The sequence below is a fragment of the Sciurus carolinensis genome, chromosome 9 (genome assembly GCF_902686445.1).
Source record: "Sciurus carolinensis chromosome 9, mSciCar1.2, whole genome shotgun sequence".
NCBI classification, from domain to species: Eukaryota; Metazoa; Chordata; class Mammalia; order Rodentia; family Sciuridae; genus Sciurus; species Sciurus carolinensis.
The window spans coordinates 63665517-63686492 of record NC_062221.1 but is presented as its reverse complement, the minus strand read 5'-3'; the positions used below and the strand labels follow the sequence as shown (position 1 = coordinate 63686492).

At 49.7% G+C, this 20976-nt stretch overlaps 1 protein-coding gene and 1 long non-coding RNA gene across 8 annotated transcripts; one reads left to right on the top strand and one right to left on the bottom strand.

Moving 5' to 3' along the window:
• Positions 1-3757: 3757 nt before the first annotated feature.
• On the bottom strand, positions 3758-6325 carry Hes1 (hes family bHLH transcription factor 1). Its single transcript, XM_047564964.1, has 4 exons — positions 5963-6325; positions 5705-5800; positions 5363-5450; positions 3758-4676 (listed from the first exon to the last, which is right to left on the bottom strand). The coding sequence occupies exons 1-4, from the start codon at positions 6068-6070 to the stop codon at positions 4123-4125; spliced, it is 846 nt and encodes a 281-aa protein (XP_047420920.1). The 5' UTR covers positions 6071-6325; the 3' UTR covers positions 3758-4122.
• Positions 6326-7381: 1056 nt separating this feature from the next.
• Positions 7382-11789, top strand: LOC124993245 (uncharacterized). Of its 7 annotated transcripts, none has more exons than XR_007110278.1 (5): positions 7382-7510; positions 8539-8658; positions 8765-9463; positions 11173-11238; positions 11698-11789. It is a non-coding gene; the product is annotated as an uncharacterized LOC124993245 (long non-coding RNA). The 7 variants fall into 7 exon arrangements; XR_007110273.1 differs by having other exon boundaries at positions 8765-11044; XR_007110276.1 differs by lacking the exon at positions 11698-11789 and adding an exon at positions 10980-11044 and having other exon boundaries at positions 11173-11657.
• Positions 11790-20976: the final 9187 nt, after the last annotated feature.

The window sequence follows — 20976 nt, the reverse complement described above, 5'->3', positions numbered from 1 at the left end:
GACTTCAAGTGCCAAATTTCGCGAAAAACTTCCCCGGTTTCCCCTCAAATCAGAATGAATCTTTCTGTCCTGGGTGCCCTTTATTTAAACTTCAGTTCTGGCACTTAGCACATCAAGCGTGGGATGAGTCACTGGTGTGTTTGTCTGTCTCCCTGGTTAAACAGAGAGCTCTGTGAGGGCAGGGGCTGTGTGGCCCTCCGCGTTATCGTCCTCGCACCCACCGCCGGCTGCTGGGCACTTAGTAGGTGCTCAGGGTTTTCAGAAACGAGGCTCCTTTTCTGAAGGCATCCAGAAGGCAAGGGCTTTTTCTGGGGCAACTCGGGCTGAGATGGTCTCGCCCCGTCCCAGCCTGCCCACTCCTGCCCGGCTTGGCCTACCGCCTGGCAGGGCTCTGCGGCCGCGAGGGCCTCTGGTGCCCTGACACTGGCCTCGGCCCAGTTCCCCGGCTTCTAAATGCGGCCCGGAGCTACCGGGGGAACTGGAAAAACACTGGCAGGCGGCCCCACCCCCGGGCCCCAGCGGGCCGGGCGGCCGCGGCTCTGCGGCTTGGGCTTGCTGCTTGGGAGGCGCTGGGGCCCGGGGCGGGGGAGGCGGGGGAGGCGGCGGGCGCGGGCGGCTGCCTGCCTGTCAGCGGGAGCGGGCGCGGGCTCGTGTGTCAGCGCCTCCCTCCTCCCTCCTGCCCCCGCGCCGCCCGCCCGCCCGCCCGCCGGGCCTCCCGGCCTCCCGCCGCCGCCGCCGCCCGCTCCCCCCGCGGCCTGGCAGGCTGCCGGCTGCACAGGCGGGGGTTCGCGCCGTTCTCACGACCTCTCAGGTTGCCTGAGCTCATCTGGGAGCTATTCATTTCCTGCCAGAAAGCAGCCGGGCCTGCTAAGCAAGCCACCTTGGCCGCAGGGCCGCCGGGGCCGGCCCGGCGTGGCCGCCCTGGCCTGCTCCCGCCCGGGCCACAGACCCCGGAGGCCTCCCAGGAACCCGCGAGCTGCCCCGGCGGGCGCGCGGCGGGGGCTGCTGGTCCGCCCATCTGGTTGCACTTAGGAGCCGGGAGGAAGCTAGCACAGGGTTGTTACCGGCCAAGGGGTGTGGGAAAAGTTAATTGACTTTAATGACAGGTTCCCCAGGACGGCGGTGTCTATGAGGGGGTCCGGTTAAGCCCCTGGGTCCCCAGTGCAGAAACACGTGGGGCGGGATGGGGCGCGAGGAGGGGCGAGGCTCGGAGTGGTGCTTCGGCACGTCTTGGAGAAAGCTCTAGTCTTGACCTAGGAGATCCACAGCCCTTCCCACTTGGGCGCCTTTCTTGCACTGGAGGCGGCTGGAGATCAAGGAGGGCCGCGGCAGCGATGGTCTCCAAAGAGAGGCCTAGGTGTCGGCATCCCTCACCAACCTAGGAGCTGTGCCTTATCTCTCCGAAGGATCAGCACTGCTAGAGACTAGTGAGAGGGGCTGCTGGGTGTGCCCCAAGGCTGTATAATTAGGTCTGACCCAAGGGACCTCCAGGGAAGCAAGAGTTCTTTGAAACTTTGTCTCTCCTCTGGCTACTTATTCCAGAAACAGGCAGGACCAAGGAGGGCGTGGTGGCGCACGCCTGTAATCCCAGAGGCTCAGGAGGCTGAGGCAGGAGGATCCTGAGCTCAAAGCCAGCCTCAGCAAAAGTGAGGCACTAAGCAACTCAGTGAGACCCTGTCTCTAAATAAAATACAAAATGGGGCTGGGGATGTGACTCCGTGGTCGAGTGACCCTGAGTTCAATCCCCTGTACCAAAGAAAGAAAGTAAGAAATTCACTCGATTTATGGACTTGGGAATGCCACAGAGAAGAAAAATTACCTTTCTAAGGCGACACAATGAGTTTAGTGGCATAGCTGGGTCAAGAACCAGAACTGCCCGTCCCATTTGGTCCTAGGGACCATCTCCCTATTGCACAGAAACAAATAGCTCATCTAATAGTCTAAACCCACATTTCAGGGAAAAAGTGTTCTTTTCAAACAACCAATTAAAAGAACAGATGACTTATTTTCCTTCCATTTGTTTCTCCTCCACAGGAAGATACTGTGTCTGTGTACTTTTGGTGATATTAGTAAGTGCTTATTTTGGGTATAGGGAAAAACATAGAAATTTAATTTTCAGTTGATGTGGTGATTGTGCCCCCCATCCCATAACTTTCAAAGACCATCAACATAAAGCAATTACTTTTATAAAAATTAAGACCCTGATGTCTGGATAAATTTTACCAGAACAGCTAAGAAACCCTAGTGGGGCCAGAAGACAGGCTCACCAAATGAAGCATTGAGTTTGGGATGGGTGTCTTAATGGAGCAATTGTTACTATGTTTGTGTTTAAACAGGAGGGAAAACGTGGAAAAATGATATGATAAAGAAGGGCGTGTGTGTTTCTTTGGTGGAGGGTGTGTTAAGACATCTTTCATGTACACAAAATAAGGAAAGTAAGATCCAAATTCAAAAAAAAGTCTTTTAAAGCTTTCCCTGTGGGGCTGAAGCTGGGGCGAAGGTATTGGAGAGAAAACCGACTGCTGTCTGCTAGATCATTCCTGTGATAGAGCCGCTCTCCACACTGGCCTGTGGGAAAGGCCTGAGCCAGGCGGGGGAGAGGTAAAGCTTTTGAAACAAGACAGAAAATCGTTGGCTTTATCTTTGTTAGGAAAGCTTCAAAGATTGATCTCTCCCGCCTCATCCTTCTCCTCCCAGAAGCCGCTCTTAGAGAAGGGGGGTGAGAGGTTGGCGGGAGGAGGACTGGCCAGCGGTGGGGGTGGTGGGGGAGGAGAGCGCGCCGGCCAGACCCACAACGCGGCTGATGTGTCTGGTCTCGCAGGGCTCGTGGTTTTCATTTCCCCAACACCTGGATGCAGTCAAACACCTGGCCAAATCTGACAAAATCTGACAAGCCTTTGTGATGGGATTTGGAAGAAATTCCCTGCAGATCCTGGCACAGTTTAAAGCTGTCCGCTTTGAGTTAGGACTTGTTAAGGAGGGTTATGTGAGCTGAAACCCGAGACAACCCTTTTGCTTCTATCTGGAGCCCACATCTTGCCTGGAAATGGGGCATGACCAAGAGAAGGGGTCGCTTGCTGTTTGTATTAAAAGGGGAAGATGGCCTGTGTGCCTGCCAGAGCAGCCCCCACATGCTTTCTCTATTAGAGCCAAGCACAGAAACTTATCAAAAACACATGTCTGGTGTTAATCATCTGGGTTTGGACTCCACTTGGGAGTCTAACTAGCTGTCCCTTGGCAAAAGGAATCTGTTGACCTCTTCAGCTTGCTTGAAGAGGGTGCAGAGAGGCATTTCAAACTTTTGGAAGCTGGTGCTAGGGAATGTCTAGCTACACCTATGGAGAGACTAATGAAGACCCTAGCACTTGAAGGTAGGAGCCTGCAGCTGCTAAGAATGTTTACTTTGGATGTTGGTAGCTAACCTAGGGGAGTAGTGTGCAGGCAACGCCCTTAATGTGCAATGGGCAATAAGACTGGATCCACTGAACTTCATGAATTCAGTTCTTTTCAGAAGAACTAATGGAACAAGGATGAAGGAGTTTAAACAACTTTTTGAAACCCTTTAAGAGAATGACCATAAGTTTATCAGGGAAGCCATATCAGATGGGCTCTTTTAAGTTAGATGGAACTTAAGTCTTTTTTAGTTCGTAGATTTAATTTTTTAAAAAACAAAAGAGCCAAGTTCTGGATTCCCAGATTACATGCAATTCATGATAAGCTTCTTTTTACATATTCTGAAATAATCAGTTCTAAGACATAAAAGCCTTCACTTCTTTTATTTTCTCAAACTTCCCCAAAGGAAGATACTTTAAGAGCATTTTCAAACATCTTTGGCATCACATAAAAAAGAAATCTCGTGTAAAAAACGAAATGTCATCTCAACTTTTATAATACAAAGGCGCAATCCAATATGAACATATAAAATATGTACAAATATAGTGCATGGTCAGTCACTTAATACAGCTCTCTACAAAAAAGTAACTTTTTAGAAATTAAAAACAAAACAAAACGGAGTAACCACTTAATCACAAAAGTCTTCTCTCCTAACATCCAAGTTCCTGTTTAGTGTCCGGAGGGGAGAGAGTGGGCTGGGGAGCTTAAGGGAAGGGTGGCCTGAGCCCCTCAGTTCCGCCACGGCCTCCACATGGAGTCCGCCGTGAGCGAGGAGCCGCTGGAAGGAGATACTGCGTTGGGACCCACTGAGGTCCCACTGTTGCTGGTGTAGACTGGGATGACTGGGCCGCTGTGAGCGAAGGCCCCATTCGGGATGAGGAAGGCAAATTGGCCATCAGGAGCCGGCACCACCTGGAAGCCGCCAAACACCTTGGCCGCCTCTCCAGCCTGGCTGCCCAACTTGCAGGGTGCGCCACCGGGAGGGGGCGCCGCACCTCCGGGGATGGGCACGAGCGGTGGCGGCGGCGGCGCGAACGGCGCGTGCTGGGGGCCGCCGGGTCCTGGCGGGGGCGGCGGCGGCGCCTGCAAGGCGGGATGCGGCTGCCCAGGGTAGGTCATGGCGTTGATCTGGGTCATGCAGTTGGCCAGGTGGCCGAGCAGCCGAGTGCGTACCTCGGTGTTAACGCCCTCGCACGTGGACAGGAAGCGGGTCACCTCGTTCATGCACTCGCTGAAGCCGGCGCGGTACTTCCCCAGCACGCTCGGGTCTGTGCTCAGCGCAGCTGAAGGCCAGAAGGAGACAAGCTCGTCACCGAACAGCCACTGCTTCCCGCCTGGGGAGGTCCCTGCCTCCACCCCGGGGCCACTGCTTCCCGCCCTGGGAGGTCCCTGCGGCGCGCCTCCGTGACCACGCACCCGCAGAACTACCTCGGGCTGGGAGGGTGGGGTACATTTAAAAAAAACAGTCACCTCTTCACACTAGCCAAGCGAGCTTAGAAGAGACACTCCCTCCTCACTCCCTGTCGCTCCATTTAAACAGATTTCAGCCCCAGGTCTGCCACCCCTACCTTATCCCCTCGCGCGGTGTGACCTTGAAATGCCACCCAATTCGCCACCCAAGTCCCATTTTCTCTTCTGCACTGGGGGCATGGTGGGGTGGGTGAGTGCTAGACCGGATGACCCCAGGCTCCACTCAGCTCAAACCCCCCACGGTCCTTTCGCCCCTACCCGCTTCCTCCACAGCTTAGCTGCCCGACAACCTCAGGGCTACAACCTCTCTCCCTCCCTTTCCGGAACAGTAACAACTTGGAGTTGTGGCTATAAATAAGACCCAGACCGTGGGAACGCGAGAGGGAGCCAAGGCAGTAAAATGTAGCTGAATGCCTCTCAACCACGGGCGGAAGTCTGGAAGAAATCACCGCGGAGCGAGAGGGACGCCCGCAGAGGGGACGCGGCGAGCTGCCCTTACCAGTCATTTGCGCCCGCTGCAGGTTCCGGAGGTGCTTCACTGTCATTTCCAGAATGTCCGCCTTCTCCAGCTTGGAATGCCGGGAGCTCTGCACATAAGAGGAAGCAAAAGGGAAAAGTCAGGTCTCTGTCAGCTGCCTCGGAGTGCTCCCTTACTCCGGCCGGCCGCAGCTCCCGTATCCCGAGACCCCCTGGCGAGAGTGCCCAGCCCTCCGGTTTAGGAGAAGGCAGTGCTAGGCGGGGTAAGATTTTCCGCACAGCAAGCGAGGTTTCATTCTTAGTGGCTGGGAAAATAGGACTTCATGTTTTTTAATTAAAAAAAAAGGCAGCATTCCCCACTTACATCTTTCTTAAGAGCATCCAAAATGAGCGTTTTCAGCTGGCTCAGGCTTTCATTTATTCTTGCTCTTCGTCTTTTCTCCATGATAGGTTTGGATGACTGTAAAAGGGGTTAAAAAAAAAAAAAAAAGGCTTGAGTTCTCCTGGGATCTGCCATGTCACGCCGGGGTTTTAAGAGCGAGAGGAGCACCCCCCGCCCATACACAGCAAATCCCGAATAAATTTCGTGGGGCTGCAGATATACAGGTATTATTGCCCTTACCTTTCTGTGCTCAGATGCTGTCTTTGGTTTATCCGGTGTCGTGTTGACACTGGCTGGGGTAGCAGCCACCGGGGACGAGGAATTTTTCTCCATTATATCGGCTGGCATTTTCTTTCTTTCTTTTTTTTTTTTAATCCCTAGAGAATTTTATTTTTGGAGTCCACGCAAAAAAAAATTTTTTTTTTTGCCTATGTCTCTTTTACTTGAGACATTCACAAAACTACTGAGCGAGTGCTGAGCATTTATTATTTTATGGCTACTTGGTGATCGGTAGCGCTATTCCAGGACCAAGGAGAGAGGTAGACGGGGGATTCCGCTGTTATCAGCACCAGCTCCGGATCCTGTGTGATCCCCAGGCCCTGGCGGCCTCTATATATATCTGGGACTGCACGCGAACGGCTCGTGTGAAACTTCCCAAACTTTCTTTCCCACAGTAACTTTCAGCCAATGGGAGGAGGAGACACGCGGCACCGCTCGTGGACCGCGCCCCCCCATTGGCCGTCAGGCACAAGGTCTGGCGGCCAATGGCGCGCGCCTGAGCCCGGGGCACCGGAGGCTACAACGTCAATCAAAAGGATTTTAACCCTTTGTTACTCGTCCCTCTGGGCTTTCCTTTAGAGAGGATTTTTCCCCTTTGGTTTTGATCTGGTCTATTTCTTTCGGGGCCAGGGTCTTTGCTCTATATTCTTTTCGCTATGTGTACTAGAGCTACTTCTTAATCAGTTAATTTGAGATAAGTTTTTTTTTTTTTTTTTAAGGTATAGAAGGTCAAGAAAAAAAAATCATATTTGCAGTGGTTAAAAGAGTATGGGGGAACTCATGCGAAGGTATATTACCAAAATATCTTAAGTGATTTGCCGTCCAGATTCTGTATATTCAGGGGGGTGAAATAGATCATGTGGAAAATAAAAAGATCTTTAAGATTATTTTTTGCAGAAAAAGAAATGCTTTCCACTTTACATTTGCAGGGATTTTAGAGCAAAGTGTTTTTAAAAATGCGTTCCTCCCCGCCCCTGTCCCTTATTTCTCTTCTAGAGTTGGGGCTGTGGACCTCATGCTTCCCCAGGAAACAATCGGAATAATTTCCAACTGAGGAGAAAGGAAATGGAATTTCAAATGAAAAATGAACAAGGGGGGTTTTTGATGGCAATGCCCTCGCAAACGCGCGTGCTCCTTCGCCACCCTTTCCCTTCCACACGCAGGCGCTCAGTTCTTCGGTATGTTGAGGTGGCAGGCAGAGAGGCAGCCTCTCCCTCCTCACCCCGCGGGCGGCCAACGCGGCCCGGGCGCCCAGCACACGCGGGCCCTTTAAGAGCTACACCAGTCGAGCTGCAGTTTGACATCAGCCGGCCGGCGAGGGCGCGCCTGGAGCCCGAGCACGTGCCAGGATGTTTTATTGCCGCCGCGGCTGCGGCCGGGCCGGGAGGATGTGTGTGTGCGTGCGTGTGTGAGTGTGTGTGCGCGCGCCCCGGGGGCAGGGAGGCGGGGGACGGCGGCGGGCGGCAGAGAGCGGGGGCTGGTTCCTAGTCCCCGGGAGAAGCCAAGAAGGTAAATAGCAGCTGCTGTGCTCGAGCCTGGGAAAACCCCGCCCCCTGCGCCTGGCCCGGGCTCATTGGCGCGCGCTGCGTGTGGGGTGTGTGTGTGTGTCCGGGGCCCCCTCCTCCGGCCCCGGCGGGCCAGGAATCCGAGGGGGCGGCGGGCTGGGAGCCGAGTCGCGGCGCTTATCCTTCCCCCCTCCCCGGCCAAGGTCAGCCCTTCCGGGCGGGGAGCGCACGCCCCGGGGCGGAGGGTGGAGAATTAGTCCACCCCCACCCCCACCGTAATTTCGGGCTTGGGGTTTTACTCCGCGAAGAGACTCCCTTGCAATAGCCCCGGGGAGGGGTGGGGGCCTCCTGGTTGCTCCTTGCCCCTGCCCGCCCGCCCCGCTTCCCCCCGCAGGGCCCCCGGCGCCCGCCGCGGTCACGAGATGCCTGACCGCACTTAGGAAGCGGCCGGGTCAGCCTCCTGCCTCCGCTCGGCGGCTGCGGTTAAAGCGGCTTCGCGCCGCCCTCCCCTTCCCCGGGTCCAGGGCAGCCGGGCAGCTCCCCCTCGCTGCGCCCGGGAGGCCGCCGGCGGGCGGCCGGGAAGAGGCGGGCGGCGCGGGCGGCTGCGTGCTGCCGGCTGGCCGGGCCGCGCGCCGGGAGGAGCCGCCGCCGCCGCCGCCGGGTGCCACGTGGCGGGCGCCGGGCCGGGAGCGCCAGGGCTCTGGCGGCGGCCTCCCTGGGGGATTTGCCGCGCGGGGCGGGCGGCGCGCGCTGTCCCGGCCGGCTGGCCGCCACCGCTGTCTCCCGCCCTGCCTGGGTCTCCGGCCCCCTCGCTCCCGCCCCCAGTGCCCCCATCTGCCTCCAGTCTTCCTGCCGCTGGGTAGTTATGTTAGTTGCTCGGTGGGCTACGGGCAGCCGGGGATCCCACATCTTGTTTGATGTGGCCCCCACCCCCAGCACGTCCCGGAGGCCCTGGCACACATTTCTCAGACACTTCATTCCTTCCTTCCTCTGGACTCCCCACTGAGATAATGTTGTAAATGATTTCACCAGATCTCGTCGCCGATGAGATTCAATGGTTCCTGACTCTACGTGACCTTGGGCAAGCCCCTCTCTTGCTTTTATGATGGAACGCACGCGCAGTGCCAGGCACTGTTCAACCCTGGGATTGCGGTGAGAGATACGGTGGCAGCCTGCAAAGAGTCTGCTGTCAACTGCGGAGGCAGATTCTGATTTTCTGACTGATGACCGGGCATTCCTTATTTTTTCTTTATTTTAGGGTTTGGATGATGATCTGTCAGATCAGGAGGACCTAAGAAAAACAGGAGATCACACCTCTGGACAACAGTATTGCCGGGCTTACGGGGATACGGTGTGGCAGGGGAAATGCAGGAACGAGCATGACAATTCTTGCCCTCAGGAAGCCCACAGACTAGTGATACATGTACTCATGGGTACAACTGATACGTGGATTTCCTAAAGGATTCCTCTGGGAGTTCCTAGGTTCAAGAGAAACAGGTGTTTGGATAGAGGTAGAATGCTATGGAGGTTCTGGAGAATTAAAATACTTTTAACTTGGGATGCTATGAAAAACTTCCTGGAGGAGGATGCCTGTGCATTGTACCTTGAAAAAGAGATAGGATTGGGGCATAGGAAGTGTGCCAGGTCATGAGGCTGGGAAGGATGGGAGTACCCATGGCATTAAAGATACTAGGAACTTGAGATCTTTATTCTGGGAACATGGTCTGGTGCTCAGGGTTGAGGAGAAGTTTGAGGCCATAACACAAGACCTTTAAATATCTTGCTTTACAGAGGACTTTGAACTATGTCTAATGGAGAGCCATGAAATGTTGATAGCAGAGAATGGCCATTGGATTTCTCTTTTTTAGAAACATGACTGGCAAAGTATGGAGTTGATGCAGGATTTGGAGACAGGCCAGTTAAGAGGGTCAAGCCAGTAATGCTACCTAAGTAACAGGTATAGACTGACATCCAGAATCTCCTGCTTAGAGCCAACTTGCCTGAGCATTGACTGCTTGCTATCCAGGCACCTGAGTTCAATCCTTCAACCCAATGTTCCCCCCACCACCTGGAGTCTGGCGAAGGCATCCTTGTGTTTCTGACCATCTTTACCTTCTAAGCCTCATTCCCCACCTTCCAGGACAACTCTGGAGACTGCCGCCAAACTTTACCTCATTGCAGGCTTGCTTTACTCACTCTTGCCCCTTGGACTACTCTCTGGGATGTGTGTGTGTGTGTGTGTGTGTGTGTGTGAGTGAGTGAACATGCAGCAGAGTGGGCTGTGCCCTATCTCATCCTGAAGAAAGGATGAACAAAGCCTCCTTTGTTGACCCGCCACCTGGGCCAATGGGGTAGGACTTTTCTTTCTTACTTTAAACAGAAAGGAAAAGTGGCGATGACAGAAAATTATCTATTGATTTCAGAAAAGTGGGGGTTCCCATATATTTGGAAACCTCTTGGTGAAAGGTGGTGAGTTTATGAAGTTGTCCTCCTTTTCCCTGTGATCCCCCAAACTTCACAAGCTTCTTAAAATGCTTCTACTCAGCATCTGACTTTAAAAACAAAAAACAAAAAAACACAAATACATTGGCCCAAATTCCTCCAAGGAACGAAACCTTTCCCAGGGAAGCATGTTAACCTTTTCCAGAATTTCCCCAATCCTTATAGAACCTATGCCTCTAAGCTCTTATGACTTTGACCACTATCTGCTGCTGGTGGTCCCTAATGAAGTAACCAGGTTGCCACTCGTGTCCCTGCTAGGTTGAGAATTTTTCATCTGATTCTGTGTCCCCTGATGGTACATGGAGAATGGAATATAGTCAAGTTAGGGTCTCATTGCTGTACCACAAGCTGCCTCCTAGGTCAAATAGTTATTCAGCAACTCATTTATTGCCACTTTTAGAAGTTTTTGATAGAGCGAGAAAGGAACTACACACACACTTGGAGGGACAGAGGGCTCAAGTCACCAAAAATTAGTCATTAGCTATTAGTCGTTATGTCTGAAAAAAAAGATATCCATGAAGTTCCTGGCTTTCTCCACTGTAATTATTGATGAAGTGAGTTTTGCAAATGTGGTCAAAGATTATTTGACAATCTCCTTATTCTGGTCAATGAAAATAGGGTCAAGTTGACATTCTCTACCCCTTCTCTAATGGGGTAGTAAACTCCTCAACTCATTAGAAAACCACCTTTATTTTTTTAGTTATCCTTTTCCTCCTACTCCCAAAGCAGAGAGAAAAATCTCTAACAGTGGGCATCCATGGAAGTCACTTCTTTGATCCCACTGTGACATCAGCAAAACTGAATCTCCCGCTGCATCATGCCCAACAAATACTATCAGGGCTCCTAGGCTTGCTCCTCCCAGCATGCCCCCCACTCACAAATAGGCATTTCTCAGTCTTGTACCACATGTTTGCTTTTAAACCATAAGACTAATACCTACCTCTCTAGTGAGACCCCTCTTTGTTCCCTAGATATGGGAATGGTTTGTGAATTTGGTTTAAAGCTACATAAAGGAAAGAGCAAGAGAAGAGAAAAGGTATTTTGCCTGAGGTCTTTAAGCTTGCGTGGATCTCTCGCTCACTCTCCTCTCTCTCTCTCTCTCTCTCTTTTTTTTTTTCCTTTTCCTTCGCTTGACTGACTTTCTCACACTCGGTTTCCCCATAGCCTGCCAGGGACGTGCTAGCTGCCTTGCCAAGAGCTATCCTGGGAGGGCTATTGAAAGAGCTTCAAGTAAGTACCCACAGGGAGGATTTTCTCCTCCACTCAGTACCTGCCCCGCACCTGTACAGGGGGCAGTCCCACACATGTCACCTGATCGCAGCTCTTTCAGAGACCGTGAGAAAAATAAAACCAAGGCTAGAAGAGATGTGTTTGTCAGGGCTGCAGCCAGCTCCTTGCAGTCCAAGTGCCCAGAAACCGCACATTGCAGGGTGCAGTGCACGCATGTCAGCCTGTACCTACCTACCGGGTGGTGACACAAGGATGGGGAGGGGAGGGAAGCTGGAGATCACCTTTATACCTTCATGATGACTGCCTCACTGCTCTGTCCTCTGGCATCTGGATGGCTGGTGGTTTTATGATTCTTTATGGGAATCATTATCATAGTCTTTGCTAGACAAGAGTCTGTCTATGTTCATCACAGAATTTATAACCAGACTTTTTTTTTTTTTTTTTGCTATGAACCCCCAGGGAACCTGTAAACCCCCTGAAATGGAATTCTAAATCGTGTCTATATATGCACCTTTAGCAAGAGTTTAATAAATACTTCTCAAATGCATGAACAAATGTACTTTTTTTTTTTTTTTTTTTAATGTCCATAGCTTTCAGCAGAGTTGCAAAGTATTTTGTGGCTAGAACCGGTTAAGGAAAACTGATCCTGGCAACCTGTGCTTAGCAGTGGGTATCTGAACCCGAGAGTGGAAGGGAAAGGCTCAAGGGCCACAGCAATGTAAATCCCGGAGGGGTAGGGTGGGCAAAGCCAGCTCCACCCACTGCTCCGCAGTGCTGTGGTCTTTGGGTAATTTTAGGGTAGGGTTTACAGAGCAGTAGGGTTTACATAGCCAACCAAAGCCTGCATTTAAAGTAGAGACATTAATAAAGATATTTTGAATTCCTGCAGCTTTGATTTTACTAATTCTGAGGCACTTACACAGCTCTATCCAACGTTGGATGGAGAAAGGGAAAGACAAGAAAGAAAAATGTCTGTTAGGGAAAGAGGGCTCAGGAATGCTTGGAGCAAGTGCCTGGTTGCCATGCAGAGGCAGTAGAAACAAGGGCAACTCTGCATTCCATCTTTGATAAAAATAAGTTGCCACTTCTGAAAAAAAATGCGTGGTTGATTCCTGGCCAAGCCAGGACCTCACTAGGCAGACTGGGGGTGGGGGCGGAAAACAGAAGCTGTCAGCATTGGCTAATGGCAGCCTGTAATGCTTCCCCGCCCCCAATCCTCCACTGGAGCCGGTGAGACCAAGGGATTGTGCACTCTTCTAATGGGATCTGAAAGAGGATGGCTGCCAGAAAGCCCTTCCCAGCAGAATGGGGGCAGGGCGCCCTGGAACGGCTGAACTCCCACATTTGGCCGGGCGCAGCAGCGGTGGTGAGAAGGCTCTAAATGTGCTCTAAGTTAACCTCCTAACCTCAGAACAGGACTCTGGGGGCAAGCCTGCAGGGCCGGGGGAAGCAGGGCAGGCCCAGGGATCACAGGGATGCTACCTTACACCCGGGTGCACGAAAGGCCCCAAGCTGTGCTAGGGGCCAGGGCATGTGAGGGCAGGCACAGGGGCCCCATGAAGGCTCAGGAAGGTGGGGGTGAAGCCTGGCCCCTAAAATCCCAGAGCATACAATTACTTGGCTTGCTAATAAGCTGCTCAAATTGTGACATCAGACCAAATTTATTTAAAAAAAAAAAAGCTAGCCAGAAAAAAAACATTTGAGTAAAACTTAGGACTTAAAAGTGATGTGGGAGGAATATATACAATATATTTTTAATTATAATTCTCATCTTCCTCCTCTCACAAATTATAGAAAGGTGGGGGCTGGGAAAGAGTTGGAAGAGACCCTAGAGGTCACAGAATCATCCCACTCACTTAATGGATGGGGAAACTGAGCCTAGAAAGAAGTGACTTGCACAAGGTCAAACAGCTTTCCTCATGGGAGAAGAGCAAAGCCTGAATTAGACTCACATTTTCCACCTGCCAATCTAGAACTCTCCCCACTGTCTCTCTTTAGGAAAAAAACAGTTTTAATGGCATCTATGGCAAGTTACTAACATTACCCAAAGACAAATTTGACAGCTGAGGAGCTAGCTATCTGTCGATGAATTATTTTAATGTCGTTCTAGAGCACAGTTCGTGTATTTGCTGGGCATCAAACCCAGGGCCCTGTGCACACTAGGCCAGAGCTCTTGCCACTGAACCACATCCTGAACCCCCAGTACATGGTTCAATTCCAGGTTTTCTGTACTGTGATTCTTTCTTGGATTGGCTCCTTGCCCTGTATGCTCTGACAAGGAAAGAATCTTGATTTCTTAGTTCTAGAAGATGGGAAACCTTTTTGCAAGGGGCCACAAATAATGGGCAGCCTACCTCCCAATTGAATATGTCAAGCTATGCCAAGTCACGTGTTCTTTTTTTCTTTGTTATTATTGCCAACCCTTATTTATGCTCTAAGAGGAAGACTGGGGGAGAGAATATTCCAGCTCCTGAATCTGTGCTCCCCTGATGCTAAGAGTAGATCTCAGGACCAGAGAATATGATACTAGGAGTACACTGAAAGCATTAGAACACAAGACGTGGAGCTGCTGGCTAATGGCACATTTAGGAGAGAGATGGGTGAGCAAATAATGGACTTTCCAAGTGGTTGGGACGATGCTTGCATATGCACTATTATTTTTACTATTAGATATTGGGCTCAGAGAATGAGGGATGATGACTCAGGCAGCTGCCACAGTTGCAGCCCTAGACAGGTTCTAGCATGGTGGAGACATTCTGGTCTCTTCCACAGGTTGGAGGCACCTGTGCTCCTACCTCTTAGTACCTGACAGTTGATAAGGCACTTTCATGTCCTCATACACAGCTTTATCACCTAGCCTGTCTAGACTGGAAGGGGCTGGGTAGGCAGCCCAGGGGAGGAGGGAGAGGATTTGTGTGATAACAGGTGACATTTGGTTGGACTATGGGCTAATGGGGGCACAGGGTATGTGGTAGACAAACTTTCTGGAAAAGAATGCTTCTAAAGGGACAAGGCAGAGGAGGGAGCTCAGGGGCCAAGAGAACTGATTTTTTTTTTTTTTTTTTTTTTTGGTCAAGGTTAGCCATGGGCAAGAGTAGGATTTTCAGAGTTGTCTGCCTATTTGATTTATGACTCCAGTAATTTGAAGGACATTTTTCTGGGGAAGGGGCAAGGAAGGAATGTGCTTTTATTCTGGAGGAAAACCAAAAGGGAAATGTGGGAGAAGGAATCCCACTTAGCAAGATGACTGAGCATGTTCTGGAGATGACACTCACTGTTGATGATCTAGGCCTCCCTGAGCTGAGGTCAGAGCTGCTTAGTCCAGCACCCAGTGCCTTCTGAAAGGTTTCCTAGGAAGATCTCAGAAAGGGACACCAGCTTTGCCACAGATGGGCCTTGGAGAATTCTCAAACTTGCGTCCTTTCTCACTAGTTAGTTGCTTGTTTTGTGTGTTGTGTGTCTGTGTTGCTGTAGGCAAAACATAAAGTCCCATTGACTGGAAGAGGCTGTGGGATTGTTTGGAGTCATGCCAGGGAACAGGGGCAATGGGAAGACTACATCCTGCTCTATATTCAGTCTGAGAGGTAGTTCCAGAGGGGAGGTGGAGGAGTGTTTCAGAACAAAGGGGAAGGCAGAACCAAGAGTTAATCTCCATTGTCTTCCACCACTGTGGGCAGCTGCCCACATGATGGAGCTCATTTTGAATCCCCTTAGCTCCACTCAGTGTGTGGACATTATGTGAAGTAGGGAAAGGAGTTCCTCCTTTTGCAGGATTGGACTGACAGGCCACCTTGGAAGAAATCTGAGAGGCCTGGGGAGGGCAAGCTCTCGGGAAACCTGCTGATGTGTGTCAGGCTTGTCTGACCTGCCAGGAAGTCTCTTGATAAAGTTCTAGTACATTGCTGGTTCCTGGAGGACGTTGCCAAACTGTGTGTATCATATACATATCCTTAATCTCAGTAGGCTCCCACAGTCACGGAAGAACCCAAGCACTCAAGTTCAAGTATTTGATCTTCTTGTCGTGGGTGGCTGTTCAACCTCTACACCCTCCTCACCTGCCCACAAAGTCCTGCACCTGGGACAGACCTAGAGTCGATGTTTGGGACTGCCTATCACCTGGATAGAGGGATAGAGTCCCAGTTTGTTTGTTTTCTATCAAGAGGAATCCGTGTTGATAGTGGTCAGACAACATAGGGTTAGAACTGTCCAATTCCAATTGTCTGTTCAGCGAGTATTTGTAAGGGCCTCTCCTGCAAGCTAGAATTGTGCAGTGGCTTTGACAGGTACTTTCCATCCTACCTGCTATTCATTTATGCAGAGTGGTGGCATCCTAGGTTTATATTCTAAAAATTTCCCCTTTACCTCCCACATTCTTTATCTCTGTTGCTTCTCCAGTAAGGAAACTACAAATCTCCTCTTAGTGTTTGGTAGGTAGAATACCTTTCATGAAGGAGGCACCCCCAAATATTTGGTAAATAAACATATGAATGAACGCAGACTTAAGAATGTACGTTTGGTGATTCAAGGTACCCTCAGGGTCAGCATATTTCTCTAAATTTTCTTTGCTTAATCAAAGGGTGTGTTTACTTTTGACCATTCCTGGGGACCAACTCTGCGTAGCCAGATTACCCCTGCAGACAGCTCCTCTCTGTTGCAACCAGGTGAATTTAGAGGTGTCTGTGGCCATCCGTGTTTTCCCAGGCCTATCTTTATTGATGGTTATTAAAGACACACCACTACATGGCAATATGCAAGTACAAAGCAATTCCCAGGGTAAGGTACGTGGGAAGAAGTGAGATACTGAGCTCCCAAACAATCCTGCTGTCATTGCAGCCTGCCATATCTGTGGATGGTTAATAAGTAAGATTTCAGCAGGCAGGTTCCACACTGGGCAGCAGATGGAAAGGGAAGAAAGGCCAGTGGGCAGATCATGGTTCCTTCTGGAAGACTGGGAAAGACAACGAGGAGGCCTCCTGGGACAGGTGAGTCTGGTGGCAGTCATTTTAGCAGTGCACAAGCCCAGTGAATGGTCAGGAAATGGGGCCCCTGCTTCTTACCCTCAAGTTTCCTTTTCATGCCAGCGCCTCATGGAAAGTTCTGCGTAGCCAAGAAATAAATAAGAAAATAGTAATCATGCTCAGAAATATTGGGTTAAATAAGTGTGAATGGAACACATAAAAACACCTGTTTCCACAGAGTGCCCCAACACACCTGTTGCTTTACAACACTGAGTGATAGCGATATAGGGGGCTATAAATTTGAGGTGCAATGTCCTCTTGTATTTAAACAGAGTCTCTATGAGCTTCAAGTTTCACAGCTAAGATTTGACTGATGTGGTAGTTATTTCTACTAGGAATGTACAAATATATATATACGTATATATATATATTGGAGGTGGTATCTGGAGTTGAACTCAGGGGCACTTGACTGCTGAGCCACATCCCCAGTCCTATTTTGTATTTTATTAAGAGACAGAGTCTCACTGATTTGCTTAGCACCTCACTTTTGTTGAGGCTGGCTTTGAACTCGTGATCCTCCTGCCTCAGCCTTCTGAGCCACTATTACAGGTGTGCACCACCATGCCCTTGTCTAGTAGGAATATTGAATGAATATCCATATATATGTATATCAGAAAAAAATAGGATAACAGAGTAGCTAAAAAGTTGACTCTGGAGCCAGAATTTCTGGATTCATAGTGCCACTTGTTTACTTTCTAACCGTGTGTCATAACAATTCTGGACCTTAATTTTCTTAGCTGTTCAATGGAAAGATATTCTTAGTACCTATCTCATAGAAATACTCTGAGGACCAATACATGTTCTGTGCTTAGAACAGAGCCTGGAAAATTGCAAATTCAATATAAATTCTTAACTACTTTTATTTTTCATATATGTTTGTCTCAGACCCTTCCTGCTCTCCTTCTGTGTAGGTGACAATATAATTTATGGCCCAGACTGGAACATTTTCAGGACCAGAGACAATTGAGAATTTTGTCAGGAGAAATGGTGTAAACTGGGACACATGGCCTTCCTAGTTCTGTGGGCCTGTGACTGCATGTACTCAATTTTCATTTGTTCACTCAACTATCTAGATGCTTCTTGACAGAAAGCTAAGTGACATATTATTGAAAAGTCCATAATGTTCTAGGGCCTCCACATCTGTAGGAGGTGATATAGATCTAGGGTCCATAGAGGGAGGAGCCCCAGTTTTGAACCTGGAGGACATTATGCAATGTATATAGGACAAGGGAGAAGAGAGAAGCTCCATCGGGGTTGCACTTACAACATATTTGAGGTGACTTGGTTTCTTCTCTGACAGAGCGGGTGTGCCCTACCTGTCAGTTTGTATCCAGGTGTGGCTGCAGTCTAGCAATCCTACCAGGGATGCTTACATTTACCAACCATGACTGAGAACATCCATTTTCCTTGTGTGTGTGAATATGGAAAAGGCAGGTGCTACAGTTTGAAAGTTAGGCCATTGTTCATGGCTGTGGGAGACCTCAAGGGAAGGAACACTTTCCCACCTGAAATATTTGCCCTGTTAGCCTTGAATTTGACAAGTCTTTGTGGTTAAAAAATACACTCATTTTCTGAACAGGTCAAAGTCAAGGTTTATGCTTTGTTAATTTTATTTTAAAAAAAATAGACAAGAAAGAAAAGAAAAATGGTTTCCTTGACTAAGTGTTTGTATATGCCCCTATTTAATGATTAATAATCCCTAGTGGGCTATTGTTTGATGTGGCCTCTACTGGTTTGAACAGGAGAATACTGATTCACTCTTCAGGCATTTAGGAATCACAAGTGTTTACCTTGAGACAATAAATGAAAGGGGGAGATAAAAATAACACCCAAATATGCAGAGCTCTTTGAGTAAAACTGGGCGATAACATGAATCTCAATCTTTGATACCCTGCGTGGGCCTGCTACTTTCTCTCAGAATAAGATTGTGCAGAGTGACCCAGACAGGGGCTTTTGAGTATTATAGATTTTTCCTTTCACTTGTTGATAGGTCCCAGACAAGTTTTTACCCTGGTTTCCATGTCCTGAGCTTTTGTTCCCCACCCCCACCTGTCTCCACAGGTGACCCCGTGCCAGTCTTTTGCAAGGGAATTTCTTGATGTGTCTTCATGGTGCACCCTGCCCTAGAGTTTTGCTCACTGCCCTCTTCTATTTCCCCTCGTTCAAGGGAAGGCTCCAGCAGGAATCCATAAAGGGAGATGCAGGCCTCTTTTAAAGTGGGACACCTGGGGCTCATACTTCTGGTCACTAAAGTTGGAATCCATTGAAGGATCTTGCCTGTGGCAATTATTACTGGGTGGTCTCTTGGTGTTTTTTTTTTTTTGTGTGTGTGTGTGTGTGTGCTTGTTTTTGCTGAGGATGGAACTGAGGGCCTCTTGCATGGTAGGCAAGTTCTCTACCACTGAACTCCACCCCCAGCTCTTAATGGTGATTTTTGGATTTGCCTTAACATATCTATATTTGTGAAGTGGGCTACAGGGACAAGTTGGAGTTACACTTGCCACCATGTTGGGTCTAAGCTCTGGGGCCACTTACTGGAGCCTTCTATAATCTGGGCCCACCTGCCTTCCCTCTGCATCAGACATGCCCTCTCTGTTCCAGGGCCAACCTTCCACTCAGAGCAACCCACCTCCAACAGTCACTCAGTGTCTCCCACCCCTCAGTGCCCTCAGCCTCTCAAGATAGTCCTTCCCTCCAGGACTCAGCTCCCTCCCCACTCCATCCCTCCAAACAGCTGCCCTATAAGTTGGGGGCATTGGTTCTACTCTTCTTCACATGTGTCACGCCTGGAGGTAGATACAGCCTCAAACAGCCCTGAGACCCGAGTCCCTTAAACACAAGAATGAACACCAAGTGTGCCTTCAGCCTGTGGGTGGCTAATGTTGGTATATGGCATATCATGAGAAGGAAAATTTTGTATTTCCTCTTACTCTTCAAGTACATTTTGCATTCCCCATATATTCCTATTTCTTTTCATGTAAAAGGCATATTTTGCCCCCCTCTGCCCAACTTTTTAAGTAAAATTGAAATTCCAGCTTTTCTTTGGTTGGGCCAGTGTCCCCTTAAGTGAGAACCTGTGTACCCTACTTTGAGAAGTCAGACAATTTAACTTAAAATAAACGGGCATGTTCATAAATGTCAAGCTGTCCAAAAAGGTAGATCCTGAAAAGTGGTTCTTCTGTCTGCAACCCCTGTCCCCCAAGCCCTGCCAAGGGGCAGTCACCCTTACCTGTACCATATGTACCCAACCAGGGACCACTAATGAATTGTCAATGGCTGGGAGTAGTTAGTAACTAGCAACTGAAGGTAAACTGAGGCCCAGTGAAGCCCAGCTCCTTACAATGCCCTTCTAGGGCTAAAGCAGCTCCCGGGCAGAATAGCTGGCTGCTGCATGGCCCACCTGTCACTTTTTTTGTTGTCTTTGGCACAGACCACTAGGGTAAGTTTGCAGACTCCACTCTTGAGTGGAAGTGGGGCATTTGGTGCCACCCTCCCTGACTCTGGGTCTGTGCCCTCAGAAGGGGATTTGTTGTCATTGAGATGTCCCGGGTGGCTGTTGTCTTCTCTCTCCCTCAAAGTCAGTCACTCAAAGACAGGAATGCAGCCAAAAGCCACATCAGGAAGAAAGGCAGGTGGGGGAGAAGGGTTGGAGGCCCTTGCCTATGTTACAGCACGGTGGGAGATGACAGCCATTTGAGGGGGAGCCTTCTCATTCTCCCTGCCCCTCCTGCACCTGACAGACCTCAGAGGCTCACCTGAAAGGCGGTGCTCCCAGTCTACCTTTCCCGTGGGAATTCAGCAGAGCCGACATAACCCCTGAACTCTGCTGGGCCACTGCCAGCGACTCTCAAGCCTTCCCCCTGCCGATTACAGTGACATGATGTCGTTTTTATTGAGGCAAGATTAGATTTTTTTTTCTTTAAGTTTTCAAAAGTGTGGTTCACATGATCTCTCGTACTTTTCCTATTGCTTAAAGACCACAGAGCTGCCAATTTCAATTTGCTCCAGCTTTTATCACTAGAAGAAGCTTAAAAGAAGAAAAGAAAGAGGGAGGAAGGGTGGATGAAAATATTCTCCTTGGCCCTGGCAGTCAGGGTGAGGGTGGTAGAGGACCCCCACATCGCCCATTCTCTTTGTGTCTCTACTGTGATATGAAGATGTGAGAGCACTGGATATCCGGCCTGGCGACCCAACTGCATGTGACATCCACTAGATCCAAGAGTCCTCATGCCACAGGCAAAGAGGGAGCTCACAGGCTTAAGTCACTCACAGCTATCTCCCGAGTGTTCCAGAGGATGCTCATCTGAGACATGGGCAAAATAAGCTCAGGAAAGTTTTCCTTCCTTTTGATTCTATTTTACTAATTCGCCTCCTTGGAGGCAAGATTTCCCTTTCCTCCCTCTTTCCCTCCTTCCCCCTCCCTCCTTCCCTCTGTCTACTCATTTATTGAGCATATTTATTGCTTGACTCTGCAAGGTGAAAAGACAAAGTTCATATCATTCACCAATTGTAAAGGAAAATTGAAGAATACTTATTTGCATGGATTATGGTTTTCTAGATGTCAGTTTAGCCTCCAAAATGAGTCAAGTGATAAAAAATTATGAAAAACCTGAGAACTGATTCCAGTGTTTTGGTATAACATCAGAGAATGAGCGTCTGAGGACTAAGGGACATGCCGAGGAAATGAATGCCTCCCAGTCCACGGGAGTCTCAGAGTGGA

Excerpts from the sequence above, each read along its gene's own strand:
- Hes1 (XM_047564964.1), bottom strand. The coding sequence starts at position 6,070 with ATGCCAGCCGATATAATGGAGAAAAATTCCTCGTCCCCGGTGGCTGCT. Across the intron at positions 5,801-5,962 it reads CAGCATCTGAGCACAGAAAG|TCATCCAAACCTATCATGGA; the intron begins GTAAGGGCAATA and ends CCCCTTTTACAG. Across the intron at positions 5,451-5,704 it reads TGGATGCTCTTAAGAAAGAT|AGCTCCCGGCATTCCAAGCT; the intron begins GTAAGTGGGGAA and ends TCTTATGTGCAG.